Genomic DNA, 14,550 nt, shown 5'->3' on the forward strand with positions numbered 1-14,550 from the left:
TATTATCTGCTCTGAGAGTGTTGTTCTTTCAGTAAAGGGCATGTTTTTGAATCTGTATATATTCCATTACTAACTTAGCTGACAGTTAGTTTCTGTTCATTGTTAAAAATCAAAATGAGTCTCAGATTTAGACTGAAGGGCAATCCCTTCAGACCAAGTAAATGCAGACATTTCAAAAACATTTTAAGATTGATCTTCTGATTAAACCCGACTCTGGTGAGGAGGTAAGTTAAACTTCAAATAAATAAATAAATAAATAAATAAATAAATAAATAAATAAATAAATAAATAAATAAATAAATAAAGTTCAGTTTAAATTGTTAGAGTGTAAAGCGAAGGAGAAGTCTTTTCAGTCAAGTTCAACATGGACAGAGAAGTCAACACAAAGACTGGCTATCATGATCTGAGGGTCTTTGTGTTTTGGTTATCAAGTGTTTGGATTGTCTTTGGGTTGCAATTGTAATTGTTATTGATCATCTTCTATTAGCTCCTTAGTTTACTCCCTCATCTGGCTTCTCTCCATTCTCCTGATTATTCTCACCAGGTTCCCATATTGTTGTTTCACCTTCCAAGCAGTTCATAGTCACTCTGCTTGACTGTGTCTTTACCAGTCTATTGTTATTGTCACCAGAAATAATCATTGACCTTCCAACTGTCATCTTTCCATAGCTGGGCCTTCAACAACACAACTGCTGTGTTTCCATCACAAATGTACTCACAGCTTTGTCAATATTCTGCTAATGTCGAAAAAACACAATTTAGCATTTGCAGTGTTTCCATTAAATAAGAAACACCATTAAAATGACCTGTGAATAAGTTTGTTAACATGATAAGCCATTAATAACATGCCGTGCCATCATCTTCCAGCCACTTCCTGTCATCTTTGTCTTTTCTTCACTTAGTAACGTCTGGTTGTTGATCACGACTTGTGTAATGCCAACAAAGTGTTTTGCAGTTTTGAAAAATACACTAATTTTGATACAAGTGAAAAGCCACCTTATCCTAGTGCGAAAACCTTTTAGCGGAATGCTTGAGGCTTTTCTAAACTGCCATGTTTCCATTAAGCAAATTTAACTTTTTAATTTCAATTTGTGCAATTTTACAGCCAATGGAAACACAGCTGCTGTGTGTGTCCATAACAGCTGGAGTGTGCCTGCACCAATACACACACACACACACTCACACATGCACACATACCCAAACACGCACACAGCAGTTGCCCAGGTCCTGTCTTGGAGAGAAAATGTGTACATGTTCACTTGAATTAATGATGCAAAATGATGCATTCATGTTCAACATGTAGGAACACCATTGCTCACGCTGCAGACTGTATTACAAACCTTGAAAGATTTAATCTGTCTGCAGAATCAAAATCACTGCGATACCATTCAGTTATTATAATTCTTAAAGTGTGTTTTTTTTTATTTTGAAATGTTGCTTTTTTTGTTTACTTTGGAGTCAGAAACTGGAGTCATTTGTCAGAACCCCTGTTTGATTCAGGACATGTGGATCACTTGCAGCCCTGTCTACTCTTATGTGGAGATTACAAAGCTTCTCTTTAAAAAACAAGCATCTTACAAATCAAACGAACAAAAAAAATTAACAAATGCATTGAAATACTGTCACAGTGTGTATTGGTAAAATACCTGAAACAACAAACAGAAAAACAGGTAATGGTATGGGGATATAGATATGCACACAGTAAATGTCAGCTGCCCAAAGGTACATACAGGTCTCCACGTGATACATCATGTTTTGGTCAGCATCTACAGATCTGGGGTATTTTCCACATATGGACGATAAAAGTATTCTGTGAGCAGTCTGTCAGCAAACTGCAGCGCTGCATGTACACCAAGCATTCAACACAGGATCATCACACACACACACACGCACGCACGCACGCACGCACGCACGCACGCACGCACGCGCGCACGCACGCACGCACGCACGCACGCACGCACGCACGGCTGAGAGAAGGTTAGAATGAAGAAGTCATTTTTTAAAACTTGAAGCTATTTAATTATTTAGCTTTGCTTGTTTTCTTCATCTAATATTAGCGAGATCACATGATTATTACTCTTAAATTTTAGTTTATTTATTGCTTGTGTGTTTTTTTTAAATAATAGATGTTGAAAGGAAATGTGCGCTAGATGTTTAAATGTGTCCTTTTTTCTGAACATGTAAGCAAACAGGATTTGAACTCTTGAGGGAAAAGCAGTGTGCAAAATTATTTAATTTCGCTTCTTTTTTTTAATCTCTGTTCCACTCTTTCGGAATAACCACATCTAGTTTCTATAGCAACTATACCATACAAATCAGCTAGGTCTCTTATTGATGCTGGCAGCGACATACGTAAAACCGTCATTATTCAGTTTCTCAACAGTTTTCACCTGATAATAAATACATACATAAAATAATGAATTATTCAATCCAGATGTCCAGAATGGAGTAAAACATTGATGGAAGTGTGATTTTCTCAGTACTCTCACAGGGATTATAGTGTTTAGTTGCAACTTTTGTGTGTTCCTTGTCTCAGAAACAAAGTTCACATTGTGTTGGGGCTGATAGTTGTTGCACCTTCTGATAGTTGTTGCACAAGGTATCTTTGTTGTGAATGTGTTGAAGGGATGTCTTCCTGCATGCTAAAATTCAGGGAAAGAAACACCGTGGCTAATCAGAAACCAGTATAATGTTTTATCAAATGTACTCTCCTGTGTATTTACTGTACTGTAATTTCACATTTCCTGTCCCAAGCTACTGAAGCATGATGCTGAGTTTTGACATATTGCTTTGTAAGTATGAGTCTCTTTAATCTAAGGCCTAAGTTGTCTGCTGTTGCCTGATTTGTGCTCCATTGTTGTGTTTGCAGTGTATCTGCAGTGATTATCTCTGGAAGACAGATTCTGGTGCTACTAAATCAATCACAGTCGTCTTTATCTGGTTTATGATAAAATACTATTATAATAATTATACTAATGATACCTTCATGCCCTCAGCGTGACTTTGACACAAGAGATTAGATCCTGTGTATGTTCTGCCATGGACAACAAAGGATATTACTAAGAGCAGGAGAATCTATAATTGTACACAGGTGACAAATTAAAAAGTTAAGGTTAAATTGATAGACTTAGTTGTTTAATGATCTGAGGTTAGATGGAACTGGAACCTTCCAATAAAATACTATTCCTCACTGCAGATATATTAAGCACTTAGGACCTATAATCTTGTTTTTTTTTTCTTTTTGCAGTGATAGCCACACTTTCCTTGTTTGTGTATTATCTTTAAATTTAGAAATGTTTTGTAGATTAAAAAAATGAGTAAAAGTTTTGCTCACTCGGAACCTTCTTTTAAACCCCAGTAAGGCGTGTCTGTTGAGAGCCAGGCTGCTTTTATGCACAGTTGATGGTCAAAACTGTGAGAATAAAGCTGTGTCTATTTTACCAAGAAGAGCCTGTTGAAATGACTTTTTTCCCTGGGCTGGATAATTACATTCCATGCAGATGATAACGGGGGAATGTGAGCTCTCACTGCAGCTTTACTTCGTGCTTGCCTACATTGTTAAATAGTTTGCAAAATGGAAACTACTTTTTGCTGCAGTTCCTCAGTGGTGCTGTTTGTCTGTCCTTACTGACTGGCCTTAGGATCACCTGCTCCACCAGAATGATGTCTGAGGAGATAAGGTTGGTTGTTTATTACACAGGTTACCGGACTTAGCTTTATGTACTTACCCTTTAATGACACACTGCATTTTTACTATAACACATAGATTTTGTTTGCATAACTCAATATATGATGAAACATCGCAACTCTCTTGCAGCATTGCACTCACCAGTACAGAAACATCAACAGAGACAAGATGAGAGATAAAAGAGAATGGGTACCTGGGCCCATCACTATAGCAACATTTTACTGGATGATAAATTATCCCAGAAGTTATTGTGGTAAAAAATAATATTGTTATTTTGAAACTCTCTGCAAGTAACATAATGGTAATGGCATAATAATGCAAGACCACATTCTCAAAGATAAATAAACTTTAAATTATAATGATCATTTAACATTGGAACTGGAAGACATTTTAAATATCCAGAATAAATAAATAAAATAACAGGATGAACAAATAAAATTAATTATAAAGTCTCTGCAAACAAAAATATCCTTCAAAAAAAGGTCTAGTTGAAACCAAAACATCAGACTGCAGATATTTATCATCCAGTTTTTGGTAGAAAGAGAAAAACAATAAATCACTCAAAGGGAGATTATTTAGCTCATTTTAATATATATATATTATCTATACTGTGTATCTATTGTGTATATTTATGCAAATTATGAGTGTTTTTTATAGATATAACATGATTCTTTAAATTTATTTATATTTTATAATTGAACCCTCCCAAACTCCAAACAGATAAAACCTATGAAACAAACAAGAGCAATAACGTCGAGCCTTGTAGTCCGAACCGCAGTTGAGCATTTTAACAGTTGAAGGCTGAAAGCTGTGTATCGCTGAGTTGAATCTGCTTTTGATTATACAGTACTGTTGGCATCACTTCAAAAAAGTGGATGGGAGTGTGTGAGTAGTCTTTGGTGATATTTGGAGTGCTGTTCTTGCTGCAGCCCTGAAACACCTCCTGGGCAGAGGGTAGAAACACCTCAGTGACCCCTTCAGCTCCACTCACTGTCTCTGCAGGGCTAGCTTTTTAGCCATGATGTGGCTGGCTGCAGCATATCAACACAACCTCCTCCACTTCTCTGCAGAATTATGTGAGCATGCTGTTCATTTAAGCTCTTTTAGAAAATGCAGTCTGCTGCAGAATCACATTTAAGACAAAATGCATTTTAAAGTCTTAAAGGAACATCTTGTTCTAAAAGTAAGAATGAAAACGTCTGATCATTCTGACAAACATTAGTATTTGTCATATTTATTTTTGCAGGCAGAAATTAGTTTGAAGGGTATTATCATGTAATATCAGCTTCTTTTAGCTTTACATTATATTATAATGTTATTCCCTCAGCAAAAACTCACCTGGAGTGTTGCTTTGATTCTCCTGTGGCAACCGTTTGGAGGTGCCTTAACGCTTGTTGTCACCGTGCGCTGCCTTTTCCACACAGATCCTCCTTGCAGCTGCAGCTTCCAAGGTTCCACCTCACAGAGTACCCCTCCCCCACGACGCCAACAATTAGCTCCTCCAGCCTAGCCAGCAGCAATTAGCAAATGCCTGGAGGAACCATGCATTTGCTGAACTCATCATAGGAACGTCTTCTCAAATCAATGCTCCTAAGAAGAGCTAGAAACAGCAAAATGGAGGAGTTTTTTTTTTTTTTTTTTTTTACTGCGGACTTGGTGATGGCAGTGTCAGAAAGAGCAGGAGCTTCTTAAAGAGACATAAATCAGACATATTTTCCTGAGAAAGTGTTTTATAAAATATTGTGTGTCTAAATAGTAAATCATGCCACTTGATCGGTAGGCTATTTGATATGTATTTGAATCCAGTTTAACATGGATCAAACATGGAGATTCAGAAAAACAACATTTCCTGTGGGGAACAAAATGAAACCCTTCTGAACCCTGCTTCTTGTATGTTTGAGGGTTTTTTTCCAAGTATGTCTTTGGCTGCTGCCTCCAACTCCTTTTGGAGAGGAAGGACAGGAGGTCACCAAGACCTCTTGCTTCCTTAACCCCTTCCTTTTATCACCGCACATGCAGACCCCCACCACTTCACCGGCCTAGATGAGTGCAGCACAGAAGATTGGACCGTCTTCACTGCCACTGATATATAGTTTCATTCAGATGAACAGTAATTCTGTCAGCTTGTGTCAGATAAATGTGTGTCTGGGCCTATTAGCAGCTGCGGCTGCAGAATTACTGTCTGCTGTGTCCTTCACTTTACTGTCAATACTGCGGTGGGGTAAGGTTAATCTACGAACACACACTCATCCCCCCCAAACAGAACAGAACAGATGTGACTGTTCAAGGTGGGACTGTTAGGGTTAGCAGGTTGAAGAGGTCAAAGATGTGCTCGTAAATACACAACATGGGACAACACACACAAGTACCACCTCTATTTCACTGCTTTATGATCGCCTGCCTCTGTGGAAGTTTTCCCAGATTTTTACAGCCGCATGTTGAAGTGTTTTCTGTAATGACAGAAATTAAAGGAAAATAACTTCACCATAAAGTTAGGATTCTTTATGGGATTTTATAGAATAGGATTTAAAAGAGAGACATACTGAGTTGCTTAAAATGAAGCCACAGTCTCTTATGATGTTTGCCCCCCCTCTCCTCTATTTTCTGAAGGTGGGAGATCAAATGAAGCTGCTTCACAACTGCTGGTCAGAACTCCTGGTCCTGGATCACATTTTCAGACAAGTTCAACATGGAAAGGAAGACAGTATCCTGCTGGTGACTGGCCAGGAGGTAACACTCCCTTGCTCAACTTTCCACCAGCACATAAACCGTCTGCCTCACTTACGAAGCTTTAACAGCACTTCAGTGACAACTGCACTGCAGCAGCAGCAGCAGCAGCAGCAGCAGCAGCAGCAGCAGCAGCAGCAGCATTATACCACATGCTTGATTTAACTAAAAGAAAAGTTTCTAAGCATTTTTTATGTTGTTTTTGTTGTTGTTTGCTTGTTTATTGAATTTTTGTTATTTGTTCTTTTATTCAGAACAAAAAGAGGTAGATCAATACCTCTTCTTATTAGTCTGTAGTGTTTGTTCTGTATACACTAATTGATGAATTACAAAAGCAAAACAAACAAAAAAAACTAAGTAAGTAAAATAAAAAGACAGAATCAAAGCAATTAAATAGATAGGTGCAGCAATTATAAAATTTTGCAGATTCTAATAATACTGTGGAATATTAGTGTTCCAAATGGAGATTGGGACACAAAATCTCTGTTTGTAGTTTTAAAAAGTAGTTTAAAAAGTTTCTAATAATTTAGGATTTAACTTGTAATGATGCCAAGAAAAAATAAGTTTTAGGTATTACATGGACAGAAATGATACAGTTTTGCTCTAGTTATACAGAGAATCAACTCACTTTACCATTATGAATCATTCACACACCAGTACCATGTATTGGTGGGAAGCTTGTTTTGCCCAAGTGCACTTTGTCATCTGATGGACAAGCTGGAATCATACTTGCAAACTGACGGTTGTCTTTCCACTGACAGCCATAGAAAACTGTTAAATAACTAGGAATTACAGTATAGATGGAACCCTGAAGACATCAAAATTCACAATAAGCACTTAGGATCTTATTAGCTAAAGTTGCGTTGCTGTATCTAACTAAGTGATGCATTCCCTAAGTAGTTGAAAGTATATTTTTTATCTATTTATTTTTGGCATTGATACATTGTGTGAAATAACCAAACAACTGATCTGCAGCTGCGTACTGCTTCTGCCTGAAAAAGGAACACAGTTCACACCACAACTAGAAGTAAGGAAGTTTTAACCAGTGACATGGTGGGACGTTAAAGGGATACTCACCCTGTACAGCTTCTTCTTCCATCAGTTGTTAAACAAAAGGACTGTAATTAGAACTGTCTGAGAATTCAGTCTGAAGCTGCTTTCAGATTTGTCAGCCAGATCAGCCACAATGTAAAGTCTTCAGAACAATATCTACAAACAGCAATGAGCATAAAAGTTCATCTAAAATTGTATGATGTACATCATTTACATCTGACCTACGGCCTGTTTTACAGATTCTCTCCTGTTGTTTTCAGCCTGATTCTCACATTTTGCCTATTTTCCTACTGACTCTGTAATTGACTTTATATGAATTCATCCATAAATTAAGCTGTTAATTATATTGCTAGAAACATACTTTTCCACAGTTTTCTTTCTTCTTCACAACTAGTCAAATTATAATGAATTAATAAACAATGTAATGGTCAAGAATGTTGTTTCTGTGCACACTATATATTCATCAGATTCCATTTGATGGTCCATTGAGATCAACTGTCATAGTTGTATGACACACAGCAGATACTGAATCAATTTAACTATAATTACTGTTCTCGAGTAGAAATTACCAAAATATTAGAATCATATTTTCATTGCATGCTTTCTTGATCAGTGAAAATTATACAAAGATAACTTGAGTATGTTTCATGAGTATATTTAAAAATATTTCCGTAAAAAAAAAAATAAAAATCTAAAATTCTCAGTACTGTTGAAATGGTTTACATGCAACATATCCTGTACAAAACATAAAAACTACACAAATTTCGGTTATGGAAAAACAATTATTGATTTACTATAAAAACACAAAAGGTTCCAGCATGAACCTCTAAAGTTTTTCTAAATAGCAGTTTAGATAAAGCCATATAAATATCATAATCAATGAATTGCATGATACATTAAAATTTGCATAATAATTTCCATTCTGACACTGAATATTTTTTGAAGGGCAGTTTTCTTTACAGAGACTTCATAATCCATTTTATCCATTATTTTGGTTCTAAGTAAATTTTATTTCCGTTTTGTTTATAGTTTTTCATTGTTATGTTTTATTTTGGATATTTAAAATATCTTCTATGTACAGAGCTTGATATTCTTTACTGGATTACAGTTTATTAGACTTTATGAGAGTAAAATCTAATATATTGATATGCCATTATGAATATATTACATGAAAATGGTCTCAAAACAACAATATTATTGTTTATTGCAATAATTACTGGGACATTTTATCGTACAGCCAAATTTGTTTCGTTGACAAGCCTACTTTAGATTTCGCTTGTAAGGGCTTTTCTATAGATGAGTCCCAACAAAAGCTCAGGTGCACAAAAACATGAAAATGAGCTAATAACAAAAAAAAATTCCTTTCTCCATATTCTTGCAGATTGAAATGTCCTCAATTTTGTCACAAGGAGAGACAACTCTTTCCAGTCTGGTCCAGAGAGGTCAGGAGCTTACGGCGAGGCTGCGGGTGCTGCAGGTGGACCGCAGGGAGATGGCCTGTCTCAAGTTCCTCCTTCTGTTCAATCCCAGTAAGTCACCCTCTAGATCACCTTTCTTCACTGGAATAAGCATAGGTCATGTTCAGCAAGAGATACATCATAATATTAGTTATGTGTGTCCTGATTATTGAAATCAGGACATTCATATTTATTGAGGATTTTCTTGTTCTGCATATTACTATAAAAGGCCTGTGTAGAGATGATGAATTCAAGAAAAATGCCTGATGCAAATCCGTCGAGTTCTTGGGTCGACATTGCCGTACAGATGCAGCATTTGAATAGCAACACTGACATCCTAATGAAAAAATGTCACAAATGCAGATAATCTGTGCTTCCTATTAATCTAAGTGTTTTCCAACATGGCCTCTCTCCCCACAATAAATTCACTTAATTAAATTTCTAAGCTTGACAAAAGCAAATATTAACAAAAGCAACCTTATCCATTGTCCACTAATGGCATTCAAAAGAAGAGTAATGGATGGGTCTATCATTTGATAGCAAGACTGACATTCATGTAGTGGCTTGTGCAGATGGAGAGAGCATAGATGTGGCTCGCCAGATTCCCAGAAGTGTTTCCTGTTCAGTGCTGGCAAAACAGGGAACAAAGAGCTTTTGAACAGGGAGAGCACTCGTTATACACAGAAAATATTTGCTGTCTTTGCCAGCAGCTTCTTTGCTCACGCTCTTGCTCTCCCTCATCCTCAGAGTCAGATTTGTTGGGGGTAATTTAATTGCCCTTAAGCAGTTTGAAAAGATGATTCAGAGCATGGATTCAAAACATTTAATTACTGTGTGAATGGATTCTCTGAGATGGGCTCAGCTGATGCTGAATGCTATTCAGCTGCAGGGCAAGGCTATTGTCTCACACACACACACACGCACGCACGCACGCACACACACACACGCACACGCACACACACACACACACACACACACGCACACGCACACACACACACACACTGAGAAATTATATGCTTTTATGACATAAAATGCTTAACTGATTAAAGCTTAAACTGTTACTAGGATACCTGCATGGTCTGCATGCTGGCCCAAACTGTAACAATGTCACAGTTTAAACAGAATATTTATTTGAATTGGATTTGGTGAAGGTGGGTTTATCTTACTGGACTTTAAGTCAGACAAATACACACAAATTATATCGACCACAATGCTATCAAGCAGGGACACAGACATTTGGTGCACACAGATTTATATCTGTCTTCCTGCTTAATGTAAATACAGTAATTCTTACTTTTCTTACTGATAGTCCAATAAAAGTGATGTCTTAATCTCTGCCCATAGATTCTTGTAACTATTCTAATTGCCAATGTTTCTATTTATATAAAATTAACTGTCAAATCAATTTTAGATTAATTTGATTAATATAATACTTTGGTTGTCAATGTAAACATGTCAATGCAGGCAATTAATCTGAAAATTTTAACACATTAATATTACATGTAGCAAATGAATCTGTTGGAGTGCAGCAAAAAGAGAGGCGTGTCCAAAGCACTATTCCTGTAATAAGCAAAATTGGGTGTATATTTATATTTCAACTCTCAAATTTAGGCATAGTGATTAATCAGAGTGCTCCAGTATGATTAATCAAATTCAGTTTCTGAATTGATTGACAGCACTATATGATACTATTCATCTCTCAGAACTTCCACTGAGTTCCATTTGTCCTCTGTGTCTCTACAGACGTAAAGCTGCTGGAGAACCAGGCCTTTGTTGAGGGTGTGCAGGAGCAGGTGAACGGGGCTCTGCTGGAGTACATCCTGTCCACCTATCCTCAGTTTCAGGAGAAGTTCAGCCAGCTGGTGGTCCAGCTGCCTGACCTGCGCTCCCTCAGCACACAGGCTGAGGACTACCTGTGCTTCAAGCACCTGAACGGAGAGGTGACCTGCAACAACCTGCTCATCGAGATGCTGCACGCTAAGAGAGCGTGTGTGTGAACAATGCACACACACACCAACGTTCTACCACTAAGTGTTACATTTCTGTGTGAGACAGCGTGTGTGTATGCATGTGTGCCTGTGTGTGAGGATGTGTGTGGGAATGAAAAATAAAAGGTGAAAAGGTTTCACACTGGGTCATCTTTGTTAGGGCTTTTCCTAATGTTGAAAACAAAAAGATGTTTCAGATGTTTGGAATTTAAAGGTTTTGAATGTTTCCATCTTCATATCCTGCACAGCTACTTTAACATGACCTTAAAACTGGATTTTCTACTCTTATTACAAACATCTGAAATTGGGCTTATGAGGGAAGTTAGAATAAACATGAATAACACGTTAAACAACTTATTGTACATTCCACAGCTGAGCTGATGTCTTTTTGTGGCTTTGCAGTTACCTGTAAGTTCCCACTTCCTGATGCCTCTGAGGTTCAGCTGGGAACTCTTCTGCTAACTGGCTGGAGGTCTGCCTGTTTTCCAGGCCCTTTTCACAACACATTTTGTTTCCTTCCTTCAGAAATCGCAGTTGCCTGCAACAATGTCTCCTATAAAGAAGCTTGTTCTGGGTGCGACACGGAACATAGATTATTTTATTTAAGTAAAAACAGACTTTATAATTATTGTTGTAAAAGATATAAAGCATCAAGGACTACAGAGAGGTGCTGATCATTGTGACAATCAAAAATCTAAATGTCACACACCTCACTCCTGTGAGCAGTTTTAAGCTTTATAGAATCTTGTCCCTTTTTAAGGCCTGGAAGCTGTAAATTAAATATTTGCCAAAGTAGAAAAAAAAAACAAAAAAAACAACTGAAGATGGACTGTGTGATGCTTGTGTCCAATTTTTGAACATACTTTAAAATAAGATGACACACTGGTCTTGTCAGACCAGGAAGGAATGCACTTAATATCTTCAACTCTACATGCAGCCTAAATGTAAAAGCATCATCATGTTCTGTAGAGTTGAGTTTTCATCTATTTATTTAAAACATTATATATCCAAAACTTTTCTTATTGTAAAACATTCCTATGAACTGAACATCAAAACGCAGACAAAAGTGAAAAAGTGAGAAACAGAACGAGGAAAAAACTGGACACTAATTAAAATAAAACTAATTTGAAGGAAATTAAGAAAACAGTAATGTTTGGTCAGATATAAAAACTATGTGCAAGTCAAGAACATAAAGAAGAGGGCAAAGTTATGAGCAAATATGAGGAGACAGAAGATAAAAAAGGCAGCAGTTTTAAAGGTGCGAACAGTAAAGACAGGTTGTGTAAACTTGCATCCTTCAGTTTTCCCTGAAAGCACAGATGGGTCAGGGGGAGGGGGGTTTTGGCCACATATTGACTCCTTCTTATTTACACAGTTTATTAATTGAGTCCTGAAAGCAATTGAACCTCAGAAATGATGATGTTTCATACACACTCAGTTTTCAACACACCAAAGCAAAGATGGACTCTTCTGTGTGAACATTGACTAAATCTGGCTTTCTGTTTGCTTTACAGCAACGAAACAAATTAAAAAGACTAAACAGCCATGCCTCAGGGTGACCTCTGACCTTACCCACATTTACTGCTCTCCTAAGCATCTTTACTTCTTATTCTGAGATAAAGAAAAAAGAAAAGGATGACTTCACAGAAGAAGTACAGCGTCTGTTACATTACAAACTTTAGAAATGTTAAAACTTTAATGAGATTTTACACACAGACACTGAAATGTTCTGTTATTTTTACAGAGTGTCTGTACATCTGTGAACAGCACATTTGTAGTTTCATAGATCCTCAAGTAGATTTAGATCTGGGCTTTGACTGGGTCCAGATCTAAATCTGGGCCCAGTCACATGACAGCCACATGGCAGTCCTGTAATCTTCACCATTCCACTGCAGCTCTGGCTGTGAGCTCAGCTGGGCTTCCTGCTGGAAGGAGAAGTTGAACTTCATTTGATCATGGTTTGTGTCTCCAGCAGGTTTTTCATGAGCTCCATCCATCTTCCAAAAAACTCCACCTTATCTTTCCCTGCTGAAGAAAAGCATCCACATCATGATGCTGCCGCCACCATTGTTTTTGCAAGACATTGCACATTGTATTGTAAACTTGTGATGACGTGTATACTATACCAGTATGTCACTAGTTCTTCCAAATTTAGCCCGTTTTTGTCAGCAGGTGGCATATGATGAGCTCATCATAACAATGTTATAAGTTTTTTTTTGTAAGCCAATCTCTCATTAATCTTTCTATGTGGTTGGAGGAATAGTTTGCATTGACTCATCGAAACAAACAGAATAAAAAATGACTCCTGTATGACAGAAGACTTAGCAGGAACACATCACCATGTTAACCTGACTTCCATCAGCTGGTGCTCACTGATTTATCACTTTCACATATAGCAATGTGTGGCCATCTGTCCTGTTTCACTACTTTACTGATTGACAAAGGGGTTTTATGGTTTGTTCGATCTGTTTGTAGAATGATTTGATGATCCAGTTTTGATCTGGGATTTTTATTCTGCCTTGGAGGATGCAGTCGTGTAGCTGAGGGGAAGCTAGTTAGTCTCCAAAATTTGCACAACTTCAGTCTTTTCAAAACGAGGAAATAAGTGAAAGAAAACTGCAGATTTTAGCGCTGTGACCATTACTCATTAAATGCAAAATTTGCACGGTTTGGATTTAAGTTCCAGCACCATCACTGGAACTCAGCGTCTGAGCTGCAAACTGAAGTTAAACAGCAAGTAAACAGTGAAGCTGCACTTGTGAGGCCACAAACAACCACGACCTTCCCTTCCCAAAAACTCTCCTCTGTTTGTGGAACTTTGTTAAACAGCAACACTTGTGTTTTGTCCCACACTGGTCTCCTAAGTTGTGTTAAAAAAAGGAAAGATAAAAAAAACAAAAACACATTTAAAACCACTCCAATCAAATCGACAGTGACAATATTTTCTGCTCCCGTCTGTCACCAGAGTCAGTGAAAACAAAGACACACGGTGGTGTTTGTATAATTGTGCAGCTCAACTTTCTTACTGTTGCCATGTCAGATTAGTCCTTGTTTGCCATTTCAAGGTATTGTAGACAATCATTCCGTCTGCCTTAATTCAGTGACTGCCTGAACACACACACACACACACACACAAACACACAAACACACACACACGCACCTTGGATTTCCAGTGGAGACAGCCGCCATCACTCTGTACAGTATATTTATGTTGTGAAGTGAATATCTACTACAATATGAGGACACATTCAACACAAAAAAATATCTGCTTTATGTTGAGGTCTAAGCGCTACTGTTGTGGAACTGATTCTCTTGGTATTGTTTTTGGTTCTCGCTTTGTTCTCCTTTTTTCTTGTGAATCCATCTTAAACTGAAATGTTTTTCTCTGAACAGAGAAATTGACCACATTTTTCTTTAGATATATTTTATTGTAATAGCAAAAAATCAATAAATTGAACAAAGAGTAAAGCTTGTGCTCTGTGTTCATTATTATTTTGCAAACACGTCAAAGCTTCACATGGATACTTAGTAAGGCGTTTATTGGCTTGAGTCTGCAGGTCGGTTCACAGCAGCTCTGCACCACGTTTCACAGAAATTACAATAATTCTTTCAATTCAGTCTCTGACATCATGGGATT

General features: G+C 37.4%; 1 protein-coding gene across 2 annotated transcripts in view; it reads left to right on the forward strand.

The window, feature by feature from the left end:
- Positions 1-13,808, forward strand: part of LOC103141925 (nuclear receptor subfamily 5 group A member 2) — a 21,071-nt gene extending 7,263 nt beyond the window's left edge. The window contains exons 5-7 of one of the 2 annotated variants that reach the window (XM_007557750.2): positions 6,299-6,418; positions 8,850-8,997; positions 10,669-13,808. In XM_007557750.2, coding sequence (XP_007557812.1) covers positions 6,299-6,418; positions 8,850-8,997; positions 10,669-10,922 — 522 coding nt within the window. In that variant the 3' untranslated portion in view covers positions 10,923-13,808. The remainder of the gene's footprint in view (positions 1-6,298; positions 6,419-8,849; positions 8,998-10,668) is intronic. The other variant, XM_016674198.1, reaches the window with a different exon arrangement.
- Positions 13,809-14,550: the final 742 nt, after the last annotated feature.

The sequence above is a fragment of the Poecilia formosa genome, unplaced genomic scaffold (assembly GCF_000485575.1).
Source record: "Poecilia formosa unplaced genomic scaffold, Poecilia_formosa-5.1.2 Scaffold91, whole genome shotgun sequence".
Classification (NCBI taxonomy): Eukaryota; Metazoa; Chordata; class Actinopteri; order Cyprinodontiformes; family Poeciliidae; genus Poecilia; species Poecilia formosa.